This window comes from Oryzias latipes, chromosome 17, assembly GCF_002234675.1.
Source record: "Oryzias latipes chromosome 17, ASM223467v1".
Lineage (NCBI taxonomy): Eukaryota > Metazoa > Chordata > Actinopteri > Beloniformes > Adrianichthyidae > Oryzias > Oryzias latipes.
The window spans coordinates 21203835-21227762 of NC_019875.2; the positions used below are offsets into that span (position 1 = coordinate 21203835).

The 23928-nt window shown below is 38.2% G+C and overlaps 2 protein-coding genes and 1 long non-coding RNA gene across 4 annotated transcripts; all 3 read right to left on the reverse strand.

Moving 5' to 3' along the window:
• Positions 1–333: 333 nt before the first annotated feature.
• LOC101155637 (ceramide synthase 2) lies at positions 334–6569 on the reverse strand. Of its 2 annotated transcripts, none has more exons than XM_011486642.3 (11): positions 6412–6569; positions 5071–5241; positions 4727–4844; positions 4376–4494; positions 4224–4281; positions 4092–4142; positions 2393–2485; positions 2121–2249; positions 1303–1412; positions 1055–1208; positions 334–881 (listed from the first exon to the last, which is right to left on the reverse strand). In XM_011486642.3, exons 2-11 carry the CDS (start codon positions 5235–5237, stop codon positions 666–668), a joined length of 1215 nt encoding a protein of 404 aa, XP_011484944.1. In that variant the 5' UTR covers positions 5238–5241; positions 6412–6569; the 3' UTR covers positions 334–665. The 2 variants fall into 2 exon arrangements, with proteins under 2 accessions (XP_011484944.1, XP_011484945.1); XM_011486643.3 differs by lacking the exon at positions 6412–6569 and adding an exon at positions 6297–6401.
• Positions 6570–8541: 1972 nt separating this feature from the next.
• Positions 8542–12352, reverse strand: LOC105356221. Its single transcript, XR_910438.3, has 2 exons — positions 12235–12352; positions 8542–10459 (listed from the first exon to the last, which is right to left on the reverse strand). It is a non-coding gene; the product is annotated as an uncharacterized LOC105356221 (long non-coding RNA).
• Positions 12353–15447: 3095 nt separating this feature from the next.
• Positions 15448–23287, reverse strand: LOC101155883 (mitochondrial import inner membrane translocase subunit TIM44). Its single transcript, XM_004079155.4, has 13 exons — positions 23174–23287; positions 22140–22241; positions 21251–21415; positions 21090–21170; positions 20810–20959; positions 20563–20696; positions 20376–20461; positions 20041–20133; positions 19727–19851; positions 19316–19366; positions 18472–18561; positions 17929–18039; positions 15448–17666 (listed from the first exon to the last, which is right to left on the reverse strand). The coding sequence occupies exons 1-13, from the start codon at positions 23201–23203 to the stop codon at positions 17547–17549; spliced, it is 1338 nt and encodes a 445-aa protein (XP_004079203.1). The 5' UTR covers positions 23204–23287; the 3' UTR covers positions 15448–17546.
• Positions 23288–23928: the final 641 nt, after the last annotated feature.

Sequence of the window (23928 nt, forward strand, 5' to 3'; positions counted from 1 at the left end):
ATGGGCCCATAATCCAGAGGTCAGTGGATTGAAAACATCCTCTGCTAGTTTTATTATTCTCATTTTTTTCCTTTGTAGATTAATAGTCAGCATCAACACTGATTTTAGAAGGCTTTTTTTAGTTGGAGCCCTTTTGTTTTATGTTTGAGCACATATGCAGATTGACTAATGGCATTTTAATATAATCTTATTTCACTTTAAAGTTATCTAACTTTTATTTCAAAATGAATCATTTTAAAGTCAATAAAACATCGAAAAATCTCACTATCAATCATAAAATATAAACTAAAAAGTAAAGTCTCAGACAAAACAAAAATACAGATAACACTTAGGTTTACTTTCACAGCTCATGTCAAGCTTTATTTCTATCAACAAATAAAAATGTTTGCAACTCAAAGTAAAAGATTTAACTGTCTACGTTAAACCATCACTTTATTTCTATAACCTAAGGGCAAAATCTTTTTCCATAACAGCATTATCTAAATAAAACATCCAAAAACATGTGTATCATTGTCAACCAGTATTGTACAGTGGTGCATAACCCAGGAGTGATGACAATGAAATGTATTTAAAATGACTTATGAGTCATAATGTGTCAATAGCTTCTAAGAATGTTACTGACAATGCTTCTTTAAAAGGATAAAAACCCTAAAGTAGATGTTTTTTTATTGAGATTTAGTCATCCTGTTGGGTAAAGACAACCTCTGATGGGTCAGGTTATTAAGGACACAATTGTTGGTTAGTGCCGAAAGTCTGGAGTTCAAAGTTTCTTTACTTTTTTCCCAATAGCAATCTCTGCTTTGATCCAGGTTTTCGTCTTCACTATTATCCTCCTCCTCCTCAGTAACACTTTCTTCATCGCTGCGTTCATCCTTTTCCAGCTGCGGACAGAAGCAGACACAGGGGGCTCAGAAATGAAGTGTGCTTTTTTTGCACACTAAAGGTTAGTTTGCAGGCAAACTGACACTTTTTTGGATGTTTAAACTTGGGTTCAAACTCTTGGTGCACCATGATGAATGCAAAATGTCCAAAAACCTTCACTGATTAATCTTACCTTGCCTTTCAAGAACTTAAAGACCATGCGTAGGATTAAGCCAGCCCAGAAAATGTGAAGAACTTGCAGTACCATCAGCAGGATGTTGAAAAAGTAGTAGCCAGCAAAGGGCTCAAAAACCTCCATTGATAGTAACAGGGTGGCACGGATGAGTCTGGGCAAAAAAAAAGGGGGTATATTTTAAGATTCCTTAAAACTGGAGCAGTTCCCAAAGCAGCATTAGAACCTAAGAAGCATTTGTGGCTTACTTGCTGGGGAAAATAACCAGCCGAGTCACAAGGAAAACCACAGAAAACACAACAAACAGAGAGTCACACGTCTTCTTCCAGCCGGTGCCATAGTGGAACATCTTAGCAGACTGTAGGATAATAAAAAATCATTTTAAAAACAACCAATAGAAAAGGACTTGCAAAAAACCAAATTACTTGTGACCAAAACAGGTAGGGGGGAAATTATGGCAATTGTTTCAATCTGGGTTATATTCATAAGATAAGACCAAATTGTAACTCAAATTACTCTACAAAAAAAAGTTTCTTTTAATTTATATTTTGCGGACAAAAAGTCCCTTTGTGCAGGTGTACCTCTGGCTGTGGCAGTGATCTTACATATGAGGATCACAGGATCTGACCGCTGAACCAAGTTCAGGTAGCAGTTAGCTGCTGTACTGATTGCCCAAAAGTGCATTTTAAAGACCCACTCTGATGAAAACCGTGTTTTTACACATGTTCTTGAGGTATTTTTCAGATGATGGAGGACATATATGAAGAAACTGAATCAGGAACATTTTGATGCATCCATTTGCAGACAAATAGATCCGTGTACATCTTTGTTTCCCTCTTCTGAGCTGGCATCTGGCTCAAAACTGTGCAGCTGGATAGCTCTGATATTGCTCAGCTTTTTTGTTGGACTAGTAATGTTAGGTTGGGGATTATGAGTGGCTGTAAGCTAATGGGAGAGCGTGTAAACCAAGAGCTCTCAGTCAGGGGTGACTTTGCTGCTATGCTCAAGCTGAAAATATGTCTAAATGTGGGAAAAATCTGCCTCTTTATGTCTGGGAGGCCGTTACCTCCAGCAGGATGTCAGAAGAGTCGTGAAGCAGCAGGATCAAAGTCCCAATGCGAACATAATTAGCACAATAGGAAAAACTGAGCAAGATGATTGTGGCCAAGTGGTGAATCACTTGTTGCATAAAATCCTGCCAAAGCAAAAAGAAAAACAGAATAATTTGATCGTTTTAGCCGTCTGAACATGTCGAACCGAAGATGGGAGTGAGACAAACTAGTTAGGCACGCCTCTAAGGGGCTAGAGTAAAATCTATGACATGAAAAAGGCCACCACCTTCCTTTTGATGTCCACAGAAATCCGGAGGAGCAGAGAGAAATAGAAGCCCAACTCCAGCATGTAGTACCAGAAGTGAGCTCTCTCCAAGGGCTGAGGAGGAAAGAGATGCCCCAAAAAGAAAAAGAAAGTTTAGTTTCATTCACATCACTTAAAAAGACAACCAGGGAAACAAAACACTGAAGCCTAGGAAGGAATGGAATAGACAACCGCATCATATCTTTAAATGAAAGCAAAGTTAATGCCAAAAGAAATGGTTCTAGGACAAATCTTTTGTTTGCTACATTGTAAACCATGGCAAAAACGTTTTGTCTAAAACAGGGCTGGGCTAACTTTTCAAGTCAAAGGCCACAGAGGGCTCTAGAAATGGATAGAAGGGCAGGACTAGGAGCAGATGCATGGAGTCTTGTGGTAATCCACCTTATAAGAGAAACAAATAACATGGAATCCAGACAAAAACTTTTGGATTGAAAATTAATATACATATTTTAAAACAAAGCATTTTCGAGTTTTTATTTGAAATCTGCGGCTTTTCTTCTAATTTTAGAGCCAATTGGACAAATTGGAAGAAGGAAAAACATCAAATCTTCCAACATCAATTGGATGCTAGAGCAGAGGTCCCCAAACTATTTCTTGTGAGGGCCACAGAACTTTTTTCTTCTCTGACGTGTCTAATTTAAAACTTCTTATGTCTTTCTTTTATTGTAAAGCACTTTGGTACCCAAAAGTAGTTGTAAAGAACTATATAAATACTAATTCGTTCATTCATTTATGATCCTTTTCCGGAAATAAACAACACTATTGATGAAATCTAAAAAAATTACCAAATAACTCTCTCTGTGGTTTTTAAAGAAAAAAGTCAGGAAAAGTAATAGTAATAAATTTGAAAAAATATATAACCAATATATAGTCTGTATTCTCCCTTTGAGACTTTGGAGGGCTGCAGCTCCTCGCACATCTCACAGTTGGTGCTAAACTTCACCATAAAAACTGAGCAGCTGTGCTGTGTCCTGCACCTCTGTTTCCCATCCAGTGATAATGAAAAAAAGTCAAATTCTTATGTCTTCCGCTGCAGCTGGGTCTATTTCTGCATTCCCTTTTCACCAGTATAGTGTTCCCTTGTTTATCATAGGAGTTATGTTCTAAAAATAACCCCTGATCGATAAAATCCGCGGAGTAGGATTACAGATGTTTTATAGCAATTCCTCACTCCACGTTTCATCCACTTTCCTCAGACAGACATGAACATTTTCCCGCTTTTCTCTCTTGTTTAAACTCTCAAAGTTCAAACCTTTGTAGAAAATAAGTCCAGGATTGTAGAATTTAAAACAAAGATCTGATCGCGATCAAAGATTTCTGTAGATCTGAAGAGCTGTGGAGACACGGCATGGAGGAGATTGATTGGCAAGGTCTCCAGCCAATCAGGGCACAGAACAGGGTGCACTGTTTGAAAAAAAGCAGCATAATCACTCCGACAGAATGAGCAAAACTGCTAAAAATGAACTGTGACGTAGAATGGGATGACAGGGTTTAGGGGGTGGGGTCCCGGATCGGGGTTCAGACTGCGGAAGGGTCGGATAAAAAAATATCAGGGTCTATGCGGGTCTCCATGTCGTTGGGCCGTTGTTTTCCCACTCTTGGTCTAAAAGATTAAAGGGAAAAATGTAAAATTTCATCTAGAAAAAAATGGCAATTTTACCTGAAATGGATACTGCCTCCAGCACTCCCTGTGGTCCCAGAACCAGGGTCTCTGTTCAAAGTAGAGACAAGAGCGAGGGTTACACCTAAACACGTCAAAACTATTTCCCTTTTTTGAAAAACTCGTACTCACATCAATTAAACTGAAAAATCCAGCGACAAATGCAGCAAGATAGAAGAAGAACCTCCAGCTGCCAAAAGAACAAAAATATTTCCAGAGGCCCTTTAGGAGTTTGAAATTTTTTTGGAGAGCAGCGAATGTTTTGGGGGGTTAAATGCACTTACGCAGCTTCTCCAAACTTCTTGGTTTGACAGGGTCTGTCTTGGTTCCTGCGACGTCTGAACCACATCTCAACCTGCCGCTGGGTTTTCCCGCACAGCAGCATTAAACTAGCAATTTCCTTCTGAAACATCACCACCGCAAGAACAGAGGAAAATGAGATATTATCATGGCAACATATGGATGGATTATGTTTTTGCAAATTTAAAGAACTTCCTAAAACAAAATCACTTGGTTACAATATTTTTTTTACTTCAAAAAAAGTGTTTTATTCAGTCAATATCTATTAATTGAATAATATTTTTGTAATTACCCCCTCAGAGTATCTTTTTTACAGTTGTTTTTTTCAGACCTACCTGTGTTGGGTGGCTGCTTCTCTGGCTGTAAAATACCTCCAGCTGTGGGAAGGACCCAGCCGGCATTCGTGATCTTTTCTTTACCCCAAAGTATCTGCAGAGGGGCGGGGCCAAAAACCTGTGGACGAAGACAACAGTGTGGTTTATACAAATGACGTGGAACGGTCTGCAGCTGCGGTTTTAGCTGTGAACACTGTAAACAACAACCCAACTGAAGGCTGCTTTGAGAAATCTTCTTACAATATCTTGACATCATTTTCCCAGATTTGTAACAAATAGTTATAACAGTTTTATAAGTTTAGAAGGTCGTAGTGCAAAAGATGCATTGCCCCTGCTGTCTCTACCTCTCGAAAACATGACGCAGGACAACAAAGCCTAAGGAAAGGGGCAGAGCTACGAGGAGATCCTGGGGTTCAGGTCTGTTTGAGTCTGCCAGCTGCTCCATGTCTTTCCAGGTCACACCAGGAGGAAGCCAGTATTCCTGTTTCCAGAGGTCAGGCAGCAGATCCATCTTTCTGAGAACCAAAGGAAACTTGTTCAAAATCAAGTAAACAAAGCAAATAGGTGGTTTTGAATGTATTAAAGAATGGCTACAGGACTTACAGCTTGGCAAATTTTGTGGTAAAGTGTGAAATTTGGGCGATTTTCACATCATTCACAAAATTTCAAGCGCACGCCACAAGGTTGGCAAGCTCACAAAAAGAGGCATTGCCCTGGTGCTTACACCTTTTTGCCGGGGTACAATGAAAATTGAATTTATGAGTCCCGATCTCAAGATGAACGAAATGATTGACATAAAATCTGAACATGTTAGGAATGTGGGCGTGGTTTACAAAAAAAACCTCAGTTGCCAAGGAAATCAAAATAAATGGTTTTGCCTATTCATCTAAATATTACATCGACCCGTTCGTCATCCCTAGTGGGCCAAAAAATAAATAAAATGGTTGTTATGGAGATAAAGCTAAAGAAAAGCCGCCATTTTTGAAAAAAGTTTGTTCTTTTTCATGAGGTTGACACGTGCAGCTCTGATCAGGGTAGCAGGGGCAGAAAGGCAGAGTGAGGGGCGTGTAGCAGGGCAGGTCAATGGAGGGGGTTGGGTGGGGGGCGCGCGGGGGCTATACAGCGCACGCGCTCCACAAGCAATTAAAGATTGGTTCCTGCTTGAGCAAGCAGGAATGCTTACAGTAGAGCCTGAATCTGTGGGCAGCAAAAAAAGACCCTATGAATTAAACTGTCTAATTTCTGGTGTAGTCTGCAATGGACTGTATAATGTAAAATCATTTTTAATTTTAGCTGTATTAGTCTGACAAAGGAGAATAGAAAAAAGAGGAGCAAAACCAGGAGAACTCCTAACGGTTTGTTTAGCTATAAACAGGCTTCAGACCCCTGAGAGGTCACACTTCAACACCAGTCTGACTGTCACGTGGGTTGAACAACAACCCTGTGGTTTCAAAACACAAACATCCTTCAGTTTCGCAAAAAATACCTGTGTCTCTTCATAAATGACGATAAATAACACAAAGCAAAGAAATGAAACAAAAGGGATCATGTGCTTTAAATTAATATTTACCATCAAGATTTGGGAATAAAGTGCGTTCATGCTGCTGTACTGGTTTATTCTCCTTTTCACGGTCAGAAACGGAAAATTTGGTCAAATAACAGGAAATATTCGATATAAAACTCACGTTTTAGCTCCGCGGAGAGGAGAATTTATCAGCACAGGGTGATAGCGGTCCACAGTGAAAACGACTGCGTCCCGGTGAGGTTCGGTAGGCTTTTTAGGATGCAGCACCGTGGATCTACCGTTAAGCTAGACAAGCTGACAGGAAGTCACGTGCACAAATATAAAATAAAGCACCGGTGATGTTAATCTGATGAAAGCAACGACTCATAATTAAACATATTCAAATTTTCATCCTTTTGTTTGCTTATAGCACCACATTTAACCTAATTTTTGTCATCAGATTGCATTGTTTGGACATTTATATTGAAATATTTAAGTATTTCCGGTGTGCTCTCACCTGCTGCTTTATCTTCAAACCTTTTCGAAAACGCATGATTAAAATCTAGAATGAAACCTATTAGCTTGACATTTTGAAACGCTTATTAGACATAATATTATCTAAATCAGCTGTACAAAAAGTGTGCGTCTGACTGGGCTGCTGATTCTATTTCGATAGAATCATATAAACTCCAAAGCAGGCCTGTTTTCCAACAGTTTTTCTCTACACTATCCTCTCTTCAAAATTGAGAGCAACGGGAACAAAATAACGATCTTTTTGAATTGTATAACAAAAGCCAGTGGTTTGAAGAACATAATTTGCATGCATTTGGGTGGGGATGATGCTTTTCTTGTGTGTCCACGCGCTCGGGTGTGTTTACAATAATATGGACGGTTTTTTTTTTTTTTGTTTACTTGAAGCATAACGTTTCTAATTGGGAAGTTCCATCTTAGTGAAAGATCAGGTGTCATATGTATGAAAATGAGTGATTCATATCAGCCAAGCCTTTAACCACTCAGAGGTCATATTTTTCTGCAGCAGGACCTGCCTTATTTGCTTATCTTTGTCTGTGCTGAAGGGTGTGTTTGTTCATTGGCCTGTGAGAGGCTGAGAAGACCAGGATGTTTGCCTTGTTGTTTTCTGAGGAAAGGAATTGTTCAAATCCAGTGAAGCAAAATATGTCCTGGTAACTAATGAGCTCAGAGTGTGGCACTGTGCCTCCAAACCCTTCTGTTTCAGGCTGGTCACCAAGGTCTGGCTACACTTTTGCTTTGTGATTGGCCTTAATCATCATTTTGCCATAAGAAAACAGCATAATTAAGGAATAACACTTACTTAAACATTATGACAAAATAGCAGTCATTGAGTTTGTTGAAGACCCACTCCAATCATCTTTAGATCTATTGTCAAATTGTTCCCAGTTCTATTTTAATTACGATTATGTCATTTTTAACACAGTTTACATGGTTAATCCCACATTTTTATTAGTGACGTTTTAGCTTTGTCTGCACATTTGGAGTTTGGGGAAATTTATTTTAGTGACATTTCAATTCTCTTGTGAGGTTAGTGAGGTTGACAATAAGGCTCCCTTTGTCTTTACCCTCTGCAGAGTTTTTGTTTTTTTTCATAATGTTTGGATCCATCCAACCATTTTCTACTTTAGTCAATCCGTGAGGAGAGGAATCAACCAGGAAGAAGAATTAGATCCTCACAGGCTGTGGGGCTCAGTTTCTTTTACCTACAATGACACATTTACCACAGCAGGTGGTGTAAAACCTCTTTATTTTCCTACTGTATTTTGAAATTGCAATGTAATGCAAGATTTACTATGAATAAAAAAGTTGTATTGTAGGCAATATACCATTTTATGCTTTAAAGAATATAATAATATTTCCATTCATTTATGGTAGATTTGATTAAAGGGATAAATAAACACTTTAAACCACATTTTGTTTCATCATTATCATGCTTATGTCAGGTGTTACAACCTTTCTCTTACTTTTTTAACCTTCAAGCTGACCAGGTCTCTGCTTAGCGAGGAGGAAAGTTTGACAGTTGATTGTTCGGGATCCAGGAAATTTCCCAACATACATTTTGAGAACAATGAGAGAATTAACTGGAAAGTCATGTCAATAAAAGACATGAACAGAAGGAAGTCCTCAGAGGAAAACACAGAGTGACATAGTGAACGTCAAGCCAACATGGTTGAGTCTGATCTAAGAAAGTAAAGCAGCAGTAAATATCAATTTTTCTTTTCTGTTTTTGGCTGGAGATATTAAAACTGTTTTTTACCTAGCAAATCAGCAAAAAACGTTTAAAAGAAGGATCGGACAACCTTTTTATTTTACTTTAAGCAATCCACTTCTAAGATATCATTATAAAATCAAGTTAAAGACAAAAAATAAAAGTTTAATATCTTATAAATTAGTGTCTTGGTTATAACCACTGAGGATACAATGACAGGAGAAAAACATGACTACCAAAGAACATTTCAGCAGATCTTTTCAGATCCATAAATGGCTTTGGAGCATGATGGACGGCAGCAGCAGTAGAAAACAGAGACATCCAAAGCAGAAAAATCATTCTATAAAACAGACACCAGAGCTACTCATATCCCTGCAGGCACTGCTAAACAGATTTTGGCTGATGCATTAGATTGAGCCTGACGACCAAAAGGATTATGAAGAGGGCACTGGAGTATGTGCTTCCCATAATCATAAGTTCATGTTATGATTATAACTGACTGCCGTTCACTCAGTGCAGTGACCATGACCACTGAGCCCCCCTAAGCCTCTTAAAGGAGGAACTGCATAAAAGAACTAAATCACAAATATGCCTCACTGACTGAAATGCATTAGAGGTTTTAGAGTCCGACAAAAATAAATTTGACTCAGTGATGATAAATAAAAGCAAAAGTTTTTTTGGAGTAAATCAAAGGTCAGGTTCTGTCCAGCTGTAGTGCCTCTGGTTATTTGAAGTCATTTCACCTGAGAAATATCTACTTTCTATTGTTATCAAGTCTTCAGCTCAGGACCATGACATCTCTAAACATGAGATCAGACACAAGAGTCACTTTTTTTTTTTACAAAAACAAAAGTATATAGATATTGCTAAAAGAGCAAGTTTGCTCGCCTGTGAGCACCCTCCATGTATTTGACTTTTTTTTAATGAACAGCAACTCATCCTATATTTTTTATTTAGATCAGGGATTTATAAAGCACTCTTGCGTCAAAGGTAGAATAAATAGTTATAAAGCATCAGCAATCGTCCTACTGAACACTGCAACAGCACACTGATCATTTTAAATTAATATAAATGCATGGCTTCTAATGTTTCCCATCATGCAGTTAGGCTTGTAACTGTTCATCAAGTCAAGGTAAATTCACAGTCATGTAACATTTTACACTATTGCATAATCAAACTGCCCTCTATCAAGCCCCTCTTTATGACCCAGCCATGTTGATGACGGCATGCTGCTGTAAGGATCCAGCAAGATCCGAACGCAACGAACCACCAGAAACAGCAGCAGCAACACAAGGAGTCCCACAAAGCACAGGGCCGATCCCTGATCGGGGTGTCCCGGCATGGGCTGCAGTGCTGTGGGGCTCCTGGAGAATCCAGGTGGAGCAGGGGAGGAGACTTCATAGTCTACAGCCCAGTGAGTCGTCTCAGTCATGCTGGAAGGAGAGGGATGCCTTGAAATCTGAAGTGTCCTCCTGTGGCTTTTGTGAAGTGGCTAGATGCAACTGGAAGGGGTGCAACCCTGCATGGTCCTCTTTGTAAGTAAGTGTGACTTCTGAGGTGAAATATCAGCTGCTGATTACTCCCAGGTGCAGTGTTTCCCACTATAGCCACAGGGCAGGCAGAAATCACAGCACAAATCAACAGTGCAGATTAATTTGCCCCCTTAAAAACAGTGCAGCAAGCCAAGGCATGCTCAGCGAGCTTTAATTAGCTCTAACTTGCTGCTGTTCGGGTAAACCTTTATATTTATTCTCCTCTGCATTATCAGCCATTCACAAAAGAACAAAGCAAACAACAACCCTAAACTTTTTTGGCTTGATTAACAGAAACTCTGGGTAATTACAAACAGAAGTTCCAATCTCTGTTGCACAGATAAATTACAATGCTTGCAGGCTTGAAAGTGTTGTAATTTCCTGAAAGGCTGCCCTTCCTTTATTGTCTTCTTAATTCATGAGGAAAAATGATGAGGACTCACTCTTCAACACTCCTAAGACAGGAAAGTAAAACAAATGTTAGGATGTGAAATTGTAAAATAGAAGAAATCATGCTGATTTTTTTAAAGGTTAGAAAAGGATGGTGGTACATTTCAGTCTTGATTTCCTTTAATGTAAGGTTTTAAATACATTTATAACTCAGAATCAGGTCCAAAACTTTTGATTTATTTTTTAATTAATATTCAGTTTTAAAAATCCTTTTACTTCTTCAATCCTGTCAAGAAATCTTTTCTGTTCTCTTTACAAATCAGAGTCAACACCTTCCCATGTACTTTACCAGAAACCTTTTGCATCGTTCTTGTTACATTATCCCTTCTCTGAAGATAATGGACTTGGTATCTGACTCGGTTTCAATTATAAAAAGCCTGTGGTTACAGAGCTGCACTTTCCAGATAACTGGATCTCCAGAAGTTAAGGCAGATTCAGCAGTTTATGCGAAACACACTTTAGAAAAAAAACATAAAAAACGTTAAAGTTAACGTACTTAACACAGAGCTGCTGACATGAATAGTGGAAAAATTTCATCACACATTGACAAACCTGAGCGTTAAAGGTTTTGTTTGTTCATGTGGATCTAATTTTCCTTGTTTGTTTTATTGTTTACTTCTACGATCTGCAGTGAAAGGATAGATTTTTGACTGTTTTACTCAGGGACATGAACAAATAAGAGTTGAAAGGGGTTTAGACTAACTAAGCAAGTAGCAATTTCGAGTGTTCACATTAAAAATTTTAGTAATAGAATAAAAAATAGTTTTGTTAACTGATGGGCAACACAAATGCAAATTTAAATAATCTAAAGAAACAATGCAGCAAAAACTTCATGGTTTATTTAGAAAATGGCTGCTTCATGCAATAGTTTCTGCAAAACAACAAAAATTCCTAGCACATTCATCAAGGAGAAGAGTCACTTGGTTTCTGTGACCTCACAGGAAAAACCTAAAGCAACCTATAAGTTAATATGAACAACAAGAATCTAAAATAACAGAGTTAAAACCACATGTCACATGCAGGGCCATGGGAGGTTCTTTGTGGTAGTAATACCTCTAAAACCTCACTGGATTAAATGACAGCATGGAAAAGTCAAGGACTTTAGAATTAGAGAAAGCGTTGTTTGAAAATTAAACACAGACTATAATTAAGGTTAAAAATAACCTTTTGTTTAAAAAAATCTGTAAAATAGAATGAGCCGCCACCAGTGTATGAATGTGTGTGTGAATGTGTGTGTGACTGGGTGAATGGGTCTGTGACTGTAAAGCGCTTTGTCCTTGTAGGAACAAAGGCGCTATATAAGTAACCATGTACGTTTACCATATAGACATTTAAATTCCAACAGTCACATAAGTGAAATGATGAAAAATGGTAAATTCTTTTAGAAATCCATTTTTATTCTTGCTGAAAATCTGGATTTTGTTCTGATTAATGTCAAATCTCATGTTGCGCCTGTTGTTCATACATAAATAATAACAACAACAACAATAATAATAATGACTGATGAATAATAATAATAATGATAATAATATCAATAATAATAATATCAATAATAATAATATCAATAATAATATCAATAATAATAATAACCAGTCAAAACATATAACCTGTAATGTTAAACTTCTTATTTAATGAAGTATTTGAGAGGCCGTCAAAAATCCTCTCATAAATGTGCCGCGCATGAGCAGTTGAGCATTTAATCCGATGCATAGTTTTAAAAGGTAAACAGGCATCAACTAAGCAATAACTTTTATGTTTCAAAGACAGTGATCGGGCTCACCTCACTCAGTTGTCACAGGAAGAGATGAGAAGCGATGATCCAGCGGCGGCAGCGGAGTTTCAGCACCGCGGACAGCTCCGGCTCTCTTCTGCCCAGAGCTTCCTGACCTTCTGCAGCCCGCGCGCCGCATTGACTCAGCCTTTAGACTTTTCACACTTAGCAGGACCCGCCCTTGCCACCTCCCTCTGCTCCACCCGCGGATGGTCGGGGACTTAGTGCGGTTTCTGCGTTACATAATGAGCCTGCGTGCGCAGTGACGCTCCGCGAAAAAGTCTTCATGTAGTCTAGGCTTTTGTTTTTGTGAGTCTTATAACAGCACGTCTATATGGAAACTAAAGACAAATAAAACTGGATATTTGCAAATGATATTTGAATTTTATTCACATTTATCCTAGGTGACTCATCTTCAATTATTTTTCTCAACAGTTTGAAATATCTGACCAAACTTTACATTTTAATTAAGTTTTGCTCGATTGAACTATGATGCATTATTGTATTTATTCCCTTCTCTATCCATTTACTTCGATTTACTGCCTTTATGTGCTTTTTCTTTCTCAGTGAGTATTAATTCTGGCTTCAGTTGTTACCACAGCCTTGTCTTAATACCAAGAATCTTTTTTCTTTTGGTTCTGCTTTTGTCTTATTTAATCATCCTACCCTAGCAGAGCTTTTGTTGGTTTTTCCAGTTGACGTATTTTTCTTCTTCCCATTACCCTCATAAAAAGAGGAGCTCAAATTATTATTATAAGAAAAAAACAGAAAAGAATCGTAATTAATGTTTTGTTAGGCTGTAACAAAAGGGTTACCAATTTTCTATGAGATATTACATGATCCGCTTACATAAGCAAGCAACACAACCTGTGGCTTACCTCCAGAAACTCACTGTGAGAAGTAATTATGTGACTTAATTAAAACTCCAGGACAGTGGGCAGTCCATGCACGTCCACGTGTTCCCTCGGTAGGTTTAATTAAAAGTGAGAGGACTGTATCACTGAAGAGGTTTCTGATCTGATCACATAGAGCTGTCCTTCTAAGGTATGCCCACTGTGGTCATAACCCACATAGTTATGAAATTCAGTATTTCCCCTTCCACTTCAGTGTTTCACTGCATGAGGATGAGTGACTTAAGAGAATGACCTGTGTGAGAATGGGCTGTAGGCTCATGCTTGCTTTACAATAATCTCTCTCTTTTATTTTTTACTTTTGAACCAATTTGCTACATTTATTATTTTAAAAGCTGCAAGGCTTATAACTGGACAGAAATATAAATTCCCATATTGTTGCACAAAATATTTGGTACAGGTTTAAGAAATTTGATAAACACCACAAGAGACACACAACCCCCCTCCCAAAAAACATCAGACATGTGTGGAACACATATACAAAAAACAACAACTAGGCAAGTTTCTGATTTTCTATTGCTATTTTGCACACATGTATTTTTGCAAGATGCTATGGTCCCCATCTCATTGTAGTTTCATTAAAAACAATATTTATTATTTAAATATCAATGTTTTATCCAATAGTAAGGTGTGCCAAATTACCTGAAAACTTACTTTAAAAAAAAAAAAACATTTTCAAGAAAGTGGTGCTGATATGATAGACAAAGTAAAGCATCTTCTCTGGATTAAAAATATGAATCATGGATCATTTCGTTTTGTAGAAAGTCTGAACAAACCACGTCTTCTAAAACAAATCCTGCAATAGTCAGGTGTATTTGACTCTAAATGAAATTTTAGGATTCACAATAAATACACTTGATTGAGAGGAGATTTTATTTTTAACCTTTAAGCACGTCCAACTGGTTTTGTTTCGAAGACTTGAGACACAACATGTTCTTCATTAACAAAGGTTTAACCTCAAAAATCTTATCTAATCCATGGATCAACCCATACTTGTTTTGATTACTGAGACACTTTCAGAATCAGAATCCTTTGTTGTCAACAGAGTAAATCAAAATTATAGCAGTACTGGATATTTTGTGTCTAATATTTCCATGATTTAGATTATTGCTCTGATACCTTTTACTGATGTTAGCTTGTTTTCATTGCTTTAGATGACGTCTTTACCCTTGCTTGCTTCCCCATTTGTGATATTTTACAATTTACCAAAAACGTTTTGTGATTGACGTGTAAAAGCCCAACTTTGAAGCACAGTGCTGATAGAATAATGATTTGGGCTTATTCTATGGCTATGGGTCAAGAGATAGTCATTCAGGCGACCGTGCACTCCTCTCTGTTCCAGTACCGGTAATCTAAAGTATAAGAGACTCTTTCAAATTAAGAAAACGTCTGGAAAACCAAAGATTAACAATATTTTCCACATTTTTCCACAATTTAAGCCTCAACTGAACAAAACCTCATAGTGAAACCTGAAAATACTATAAACAAATACCCAATAAAACGTAAAATTTAAGCAAGGCTGCGAGAAAGACGTCTAAAACCTTTCCAGTGTGTGGGAAAAAAGACAAAATGTCTCAAACTCCCTCTTGAATTTGGCTTAAGTTTGGGGACAAGCTTTTCTTTTTTCTGGGATTCCTTTTTCAAATCAGACTCTTTCAAATCAGCATTGACTAAGAATTTCCCCCCTCCCCCGGTCAGATTTTCAGTATGTGCAGCATTGCATCAAATACCTGAGAACAATTAAGGATTTGAACTTTGCATTCAATCTGCAAAAGTTAAGTTATACAGCTTCTGCTCCAACACCAATGCGGTCTTTATGGAGAAGAGTAGAACACAGCTTTGTGCTTGTAAGGTCGAAACAGAGCAAAAAGCACTGCTCCAGGCTGGTGTTTCTGCATTCAGCCTCATTCAATATACACAATGCTCAAAGGGACATTCCTTAATTAGACACAGTTGGCATGGGGTTCGTAGGACACCGCCATTACCTTGTTCTGTGCATAGAAACAAACCCTGAATGCAGACATTGGTATATCTTTAAGAGAAGTTTAACATGAGTCTTTCAGTTGCTGTTGGGAGGATGCGTAGAAAGTTTGCCCAAAAAGGTCTTTAAACATCACACACTAAAGAGACAGCGAGACGAAGCCCCTATACATCCCGTTTGAATCTATAGGCACGTCCCTTTTTAAAGCCTCATCCGTCTCAGGGACACAAACTAATTTGTTAGTTTATCAGTGAGCGTCAACAGCCGTGTCTGTCCACATCTATCATGGCACCCTAGGCCCTGAACTGAGAAAAACTAATGACACACACATAACATCCACCATTTAATTTAATCATGAACACAGACACACAATGCACACAGAGCTGCTGACTCTGAGGAAAGTCTGTACAGATAATTACAACACACATTACTGTGCTGACGGACATGTTAGGAGGGAATGAAATGATTCAGGAGGGAACAAACAGCAGCCCCTCATAGGGGGGGTCATCATTTAGGTGTTACATTGGACAAACAAAAATATGAAGAGATTGTTTTACACATTAGAAAGCAAGAAGTCTCTTCAAACAGCTGGAAGAAGAGGACAGCCTGACCATCTCTGACATTTGGTCCACAAAAGTTACTTTAACTTACAACTGGAAATTTGCATTTGTTCCTTCTCTGAGAGAACAAACTTAAAAAGGACTTAAACTAGCGAAAACGCTGGGATCTCGTGCAGTGTGACCATCACGGTTCACCAAGAAACTTTGGTCATTTTGTCAAAACAGCGGGTCCAGTTAAAATATTAAATACCAACTCGTTCCAGTTTTAATTCACATTCATGAGAGTCTGAGGTGGTCATAAGTACTGTTGTGCAAGTCCAACTACTATCTGAAGTCTTTAGCTGTGATTTAATTCTTAAAACCTATAGTTTTAATGGATATTTTATTGTCACACATTGTCATTAAACTACTTTTAAACAACTTGAGGAGAAAAAATAACAGGAAAATATTTCTGCATTGCTTTTTGGACTTGAGAGTGACAAACGGCACGTAAAAAAAAGGAGTAAACAAATGAACATTGTACATGAAGTCTGACTGCTCAAGTCTCTGCATGGTAGCATCCAAGTCTGAAGTCCAAGTCCCATCTCTGATTATAGTAAACCAAATGGTTCAATAAGACAAACTGGGGGAAAAAAGGCAGAACATAAGACAGTAAATCCTCCGACATAATAAAACGTCCTGAATGAGAAGTTTCTGGATGTTATCCCAAGATGGCTCCAACCACTGACTGTGAGAACTGGACTGAGTAACCCCTCCCCCCTCGCTTTCCAAACAGGAAGTACCCGCTGGCTCCAAAAAGTCAAAATTCCATAGACTTCTGAGAAACAATATAATTATTCCATTTGTTCCATTTAAACACGTTTTTTCTGATACTATTTTTTCTTCATTCAATTGTTTCTGTAGTTATAATCAGATGACTAAATAAAAGTATGTGGTCACACGACGGACAGTCGAAACGTTTGACATACTTCAAATGGTAGGGGCGCGGCCTTCCAACAAGCTCACTCCTGATTGGCAAGAGTGGTTGCCATAAAAAAGTTGACTCAGACCGACTCAGATTAATCATTCCTTACTGACAATTCCTGGTTCCAACACGGCGTCCGAATTGCAAACAAAAAGTGCTGAACTGACTTCAGTTAGTTGGAGTCAGCAGTAAACCATTTTCTATGGGTGAAGTCACACTCACTCAGACCAGTTACAGTCAATGCCCCCAACACAACTAAGCATTGTCAATTAAATACAGATTATCAGCTCGTATTTCTGCACAGATCCACATCTGGTTCTGATGGAGATGCAGGAGAATACATCTAGCAAGTATTACTTTGGACAAAAAAAATCACTGACATTTTCTTCCGGTGGTTGAACAATGTTTGTACAAATCTTGGTTTTTAGCAAAACAGAAAAAAAAAATCAGCTTAGAAGCATCTGAAGTCAGTGAGATAAATTAATTAACCTTAAATTTCAGCTTATCCAACTGCTATATAAACTGGTTTCCTGTGACACTTTCACAAACAATAGTTTTATTAAATATCTAGCCTGTTTCGGATTCCTGCATGTTTCCCACACTCCAGGAGTGTTTTTGAATCTTGCTGTATGAGGAACATTTCAGGTGATGATTCATTCTCATCATCCTTGCCTGGCTCTCTCTAAAATAAAAGTTCCAGTGCGATGGTGGTATAGCTGAACACTACAGGCCTGTACATCTGTCAATGAAGTCAGGTAAGTTCATCTGTATCCACATAGACCCTTAAGGTACTGATGAGAACGTGTGCAAAGAGTCACAAAGGTGCAGTCTTTCCCTCTGTCCTTTTGAGTTCGTGTCCTGCTTGCAGCAGGTGGTTGAATACCCCCCCCCCTGCTTCCTTTCTCTCAGAGGATCTGCTCAGTGCTGGAGGCGGACATGTCTAGAAGCCTCCAGGCTGCGTTGGGGTTCAACTCCTCCTGGTCACGACACAAGGCCCAAACATGCATCATCCTCATCACCTTTTCCTGTTGAGTGGAGGCAGGAACCACAGTTAGATCCACAGTTGGAGAGCAGATTCCTTTAGATGTTAGTTCAAGTTCAAATTTGACAATCTGCGTTTAAAGATGACAAAGAGTTAGGCAACTTCAAATACACACCAGGATCCTGCTGCTGCACCACACTAATGCTACATCCTGAAAGCTGATCTAATTTTAACCATCTGGGGTGGGGTATTTACTGCATCCATTAGATTTACCACTCTGCTAGAAGAATCAAGACATGACTGACCGGATCTCCTTCCACAATGTCTCCTTTGGGGCTGCGGATCACCATGACAACCTGAGCCTGGAAGGTAATGATCAGCACCGGACCCTGGTCCATTATCTTTCCCATCGCCAGCTAAACCACAGGATCCAGAATAAAGAAAAAAAACAACAAAAAATAGAAGATTCTTAGTCAAAGATGCTCTACTGAAAGCGGTTCCGACCAGAAACTTTCATCTGAGTTTTAGAAGTTATAAAAATGATCACTTAAAATCTCACTCTGACCAGGTCTTTGAACCATTTTAAAAGCGTTCCCAGTGGTCTTTTAATTAGGATTATGCCATTTTAGCCAAAATAAAAGACATTTTCTTGGACATAGTTTCTGCAGAGCGGCAGGAGTTCGTTAGAAGTTCGCCTCTGAGTTGTGGGTGGGATAATTGGTGCGGAGCTAGCCCACCCCATTTCCCATCATCCATCTGTTTACACTCTCTCCCACTAGCTTACAGCCTCTAAAACTTCTAACTTAATATTACTGGTGTAACAAACAAAAATAGCTAAAATGACTTACATCTATATTGTCAATGTCAAGGACTTTAGACTGGAAGAGGAGTCCCAGAGCCCTGGCCTGTTGAATGGGGTGGGCCAGCTGACTGTAGGTCTGAGAAAAAAAACATGCGCACACATCAACACAAAACCTAAGACAACAAACACACACAAAAACAAAATAAAATCAGGGAAAATTTTGAATAACTGTAAAGAAATATGTTTTATAATACTACAAACTGTTTAAACCCTGAGGATAATCATATTCCTGACATGAAAAGAAAAACAGTCATGTTAACTGAAACAGCCAGTGTCAACAGGTTACACAATTTATTATTCAACCGGATTTCAACATATAACCCCAATTTTTTAAGAAGAATTTAAAATAACAAAACACTTTTTTAAAAACAGTCTTTCATTTCATGTTTTCCAAGAACGAAGCACCCAAATGACGTTTATTACACAACAATATGACAATGAATGACAACCCACACACACTTTTGACAAATTAAAGAGGAGTTATCAAGTTATACCAGCCTGAAATCCTGGAATAAAAGCAAATTATCAGCTGTAGCCAAAGAAATGCCATCCTAATATTGATGAGCTTTAACTTTAAAAAATAAAAAAGTTGATCTGCTTTTGACATTTTGTCTTTTTCTGATTTAAATGTCAAAGAGAAAGTTGATTTGCCATCTACCTAGAGACAGTTTCATTTTCTTCTGATCCCTAATGACAAACTCCTCCACCACTACTATGTAGCACATACACATCTGTTAATCTGTAATCTACAGGGAGTCTGTATACAAACCAGCCTGGATTGGAGTTTAAGAACTGATTCAATTTAAATGTTGTGTTTGTATAAAACGTACTGCTTCATAGCACCAGTCCTTTAATACCTCCAGCTCTCCACGGACCATAGCCTGCAGAGAAACAAGTGACACACAGGTGTAATACCTTACAATGTAGCAAGTGACCTAAAGGAGGGCTATATTATATCACCTTAGTACCGTCACGGCAAAATGAACAAACTCCCATAACATGTACTGGTTGTCTCCTTTGCTTTCTTCATTACAAACAGTTTCTAAATTATAATAAAGCTGTAATGAAGCCGACATGGAAGTACCAGTTTGTCGGATAAAAGGAGCGAATCTATTTGCAGAACCACAGCAAAGACAGAACGTTCATATTTCATCAAGTTAAAATGTGAACTAAACAAGAAAGCTAATAAAGCCAAAATCGAGGCTGAGAACAGAAGAAGGAGGTTAGAGGATTCTGCTTACCTCCAGTATGTTAGGAATGATGTCTTTCTTGCATTGTTTGAGAAAAGAGTCTTTGTCAAAGTTAGGGTCGGCCTTCAGGATCTCCGTCAGCACCTCTGACATTTCTGTCTTGGAAAAAAGACCACCTAGGAACACAAAACAGCAACATCAAATTAAATTTTAAAAGGAATCAACTGAAAAATTACAGCAGGAAGTACACATTTCTCAGCTAGTAATAAAGCAAAAAGGTCTTTTATTAAAGTGAATTTGTCTTTTTCTTAAAATATAAGATATTAACTGGATATGAATAAAAATTGAACACTATGGAGCATTACCTAAAAAGTCAGTGACTCTGTCAGTCATCGCTCTGGATGCTCTGATCAAGGCGTTGTCACTTTCGTCGTACTTCATCTTCATCTCAAAAATTCCTAAAGACCAAAAACAAAAATTTCATTTAATTAAAAAAATTGAAAGCATTTTGTATTGTTAGGTCATAAAGTAATGTCTGAAATAACACAGAAGCTGCAGTTCTACAATTTTGTACAGAATCTACTTTTAATCTGCCGCCCCCTGCAGGCTTTTTAAGCAACTACATCACCTTTTTGATTAAAATACCATTATTTTACAATATTTCGGTCTATCCATCCATCCTTCTAATAAATGTACTTACGGTTAAAAACTGCATTATTGTCTTTGAAGTCTTTCCACTGCTGATACCATTTTGAGTCTTTGTGGAGAACCACACCCATGACCTCTCTATGATCCAAAGAGGTTAAAGAAAAAACAGTAATTAGAAATGATGCAACAACCAATGTGGAATTATTTGGAAGTTTGAAATGAAACGCAAAATTCCTCACTCGTTAGCCTCAAACACTCTGGTACCGCCGTCAACATCTTTAAATGCAAAGTCGCTCCTCATCCTCAGCTGAGCGGGAGCTCTGTAAGGCCCGGCATCCTCAACGTCGATCTCTCTCCTCATGGATTCCACACTCTAAACAGTAGAAACAAATAAAAAGGAATTAAACAACAAATCTTCAGGAGGCCCTCGAATAAGCAATGCTTGACAAGTTAGAAGTGTTGTAAAAATACATTGGCTTGTCTCACCTGTGAAATGGCCCTGATTGCACTGTTCCTGCCGAACTTCTCTCCCCCTTTGGAGACCGACTCGGCTGAGTGCGCGGCGGTCCTGGCTGCCTCTTCCATGCCTGCCTTAATCTTCTTCCCAATGTTTGTACGCCCGACCTCCTCAAAACTCTTTTGCACAATACAAACAGAGACACATTGAACTTGCATGCAGCGATGAGGCTCCCTCTTTTAATAGATAAGTGGAAAAGGTTTGGAAAAAGCCACTTTATCTATCTAGTATCTTTTTATCACAGCTTACCTCTTTGACCGTCTCAGCTACAGAGCCAAAGGTTTTCTTAAACACCTCAGATGTCTTCACTGTCTCAGCCTCAATAGATTTCTAAATGAAAAGCGAGAAATCAGCTGCTAAGGAGATCCCATTTTTTAAATAACAACTCAGGTTAGACGACGAATCCTCACATATTTCCTGCGAGCTTGCTGAAGGGCATCAGACTCCTCGAGCCGTTTGGCCTCTTCTCTGAACTTCTTGATGTTGTCTTTCATCTCCTGGTTTTTACTGAACTCCTGGCGGAGGTTATTGACAAACTCTCCAAAGAAACCTTTACGTCCTGAGGCGTATCGGACCTTCAGAGACAAAAAAAAGCCTTCAGTTTGACACATGAGACTTACACTGATGAAGTTAGGAGAAAAACAGTGACATCTTCCTTCGGTACAAATTAAAGACCCACTCCGATCATCCTTTGATCTATTGTAAAAGTGTTCCCAGTGGTCTTTTAATTATGAATATGCATTTTTAGCCAAAATCAAAAACCTGTGTTGTTTTCTGCAACATAATTTTTATAGAGTGGCGGTTTTTCCATCAGAAATTTGTTACTGAGTTGTAAGCAGGACTATTGGCATGGGGTAAGCCTCCCCTATTTCCCATCATCCAACTGTTTACATGTTCTACTGCTAGCTTCCAGCCTCTCACTACCCACCATTAGCGGTGCAACAAAAATGGTAAGCAATATTGAAGGCATCCAGATATACAGTTTTGACTAAGATGCCAACTCAGACGAGGCAACTGAAGATCTTTTTTAAACTGCATTTTTTCGTCTGCTCCTGATTCACAACAATTTGAATAAAGAAATACTCAGAAATTCAATTTTAAGCTTAATTTTCTTTATAAATGTCTGCCATAATAAGAAAAATGCCACAAGAAAATGTCAAAAATAACATTTTCATCAGAGTGGCTCTGTAAAGAAAACCAAATAAAAGCAATCAAACCCTAACCCTCTTTTAAATGTAACATTTGTTGTATATTCCTGCACAATTAATTTTACAGATACATTCAACCCTTATTATTTACCTGTGCAGCAGCTGGGGTCCCGCGTAACCTGAAAACACCATTTCTTCCCACCACAGATGCCAGAGGCAGAGACCTGAACGCCAAAGCATTTCTGCCAAGTAGCTAAAAGACAGAATGAAAAGAAGAGAGAATGAAAAGAGACCAACAAAGGATAAATAAAAGTTATTACAGACATGGATAACGTATAACATTGATCTGTCCAAGGGTACCAATAAGTTCAATTGAAGGTCGTTTTTTTTTTAAGACCAATTACCAATCTCACAATTAAGTGAGATTGGTTACAATAAGTTTGTGCCCAACAAGTACATAAAGAACTTTTATCCAATTGAGTTATAATCCATTTTGACTTTGCTGGGTGACGTGTTGTAGGATCTTCTCATTGGGGCTCCACAATAAGTAGTTAAATCAATCCATTAGCGGAAATGTTTGTATTTTTACCATCTGGAAAACAAGAGTTTTAACAGTTTTGAACTTTTTATTTTTTAATAATACCTCAAAAGTAACAAAAATATATTACATTTAATTTGATAGGTCTTATATTTTGCTGCCAGTAACTTCCTTTTTAAAAATTATATCTGAAAATCTTTAATTTTGCCTAATAAATGCAAGTTTGGGGGCTGAAAGAACCACTAATGCAGATTCATTCTTCTGGTATGATTCAGTAAATAATCATTATGTCACGTGCAACATTGGAAATGGAAAATAAATACATTTAGACAGAGGTCAACTTGTCAAAGCAGTTGTTAATCTTAGACTGTTGCAGTCAACGTTCAGCTGTTACACTGAATATTGTCTAAAAGTCTAACTCAAACTGACACAACAATGTTTAGACTTAAATTTTCACACACAGTACTAGTCCTGAAGCTGATTCTGATGCAACAAGGCCCCAACTAACGATGTCTGACCTAAACATGCCTGAAACATCGCTAATGAAATGTTTATGGATACGACAGAATTTAGTTTAATTATAATTTTAACAAAATGATGCGTGTCCAAGCTGAGAACGACAAGTAAGCATATGAATGATGTCTAACCTCGTAACACCGACACACGGACGCTGCCATCTTGGTCTTCAACGAAGCACGTGCGTCCTTGCCGCAACAGCTGACGCACCGCTCGACCAATAAAATGTGCAGGATGGTTGCGGGGGCGGGGCTTTGTTCAACAATGTTGTGTTCCGTTCAACGCAGTGTAATCTATGAGAATTGTAAAACAAACAACTTATATCTAAGCTTAAAATGAGAAAAAAAACTTAAATTGTAAAACAAAGCTTTATTTCCGAGCAAAACGGGATACTTCTAGTTCCGGTCGAGAACTTCCGGTTTGGCCAGTGACGTGCAGTCAGGTTTCTCTTGATCACGCAGACTCATCCAAATGATATTAAAATATATACAATTACATTGAGAACAGTTAGACTGTGCGTTTACTTTGCCTTTAGAACTCACACTGGAATTACATTTATTTGAATGTAATTAAATCTATTTTGTGCAGTGTCACTCCCTTCTTCGGTTGGTTTAAAAACATAGACTGTAAAAACAATGAACGAATCAAGAGGAGAAGATGGCACTTTGCTGCATTCTCTGCATGAATTTTAAGTGCGTCCAAGGCTGGATTTTGTTGTTGATCGCACGTAATTTAAAATTAAAGTTAAAATCCCAAATGTGTTCTCCCTGCATTGGTGTTCTCGCCCTTTTTTTTATTTTATTTCTGTGTGTAATGTTAGTTTTTAGCATCGTAACACACTGAAGTTTTTACTTTAACATCTCATTTTTATTTTTGGAATAAATAT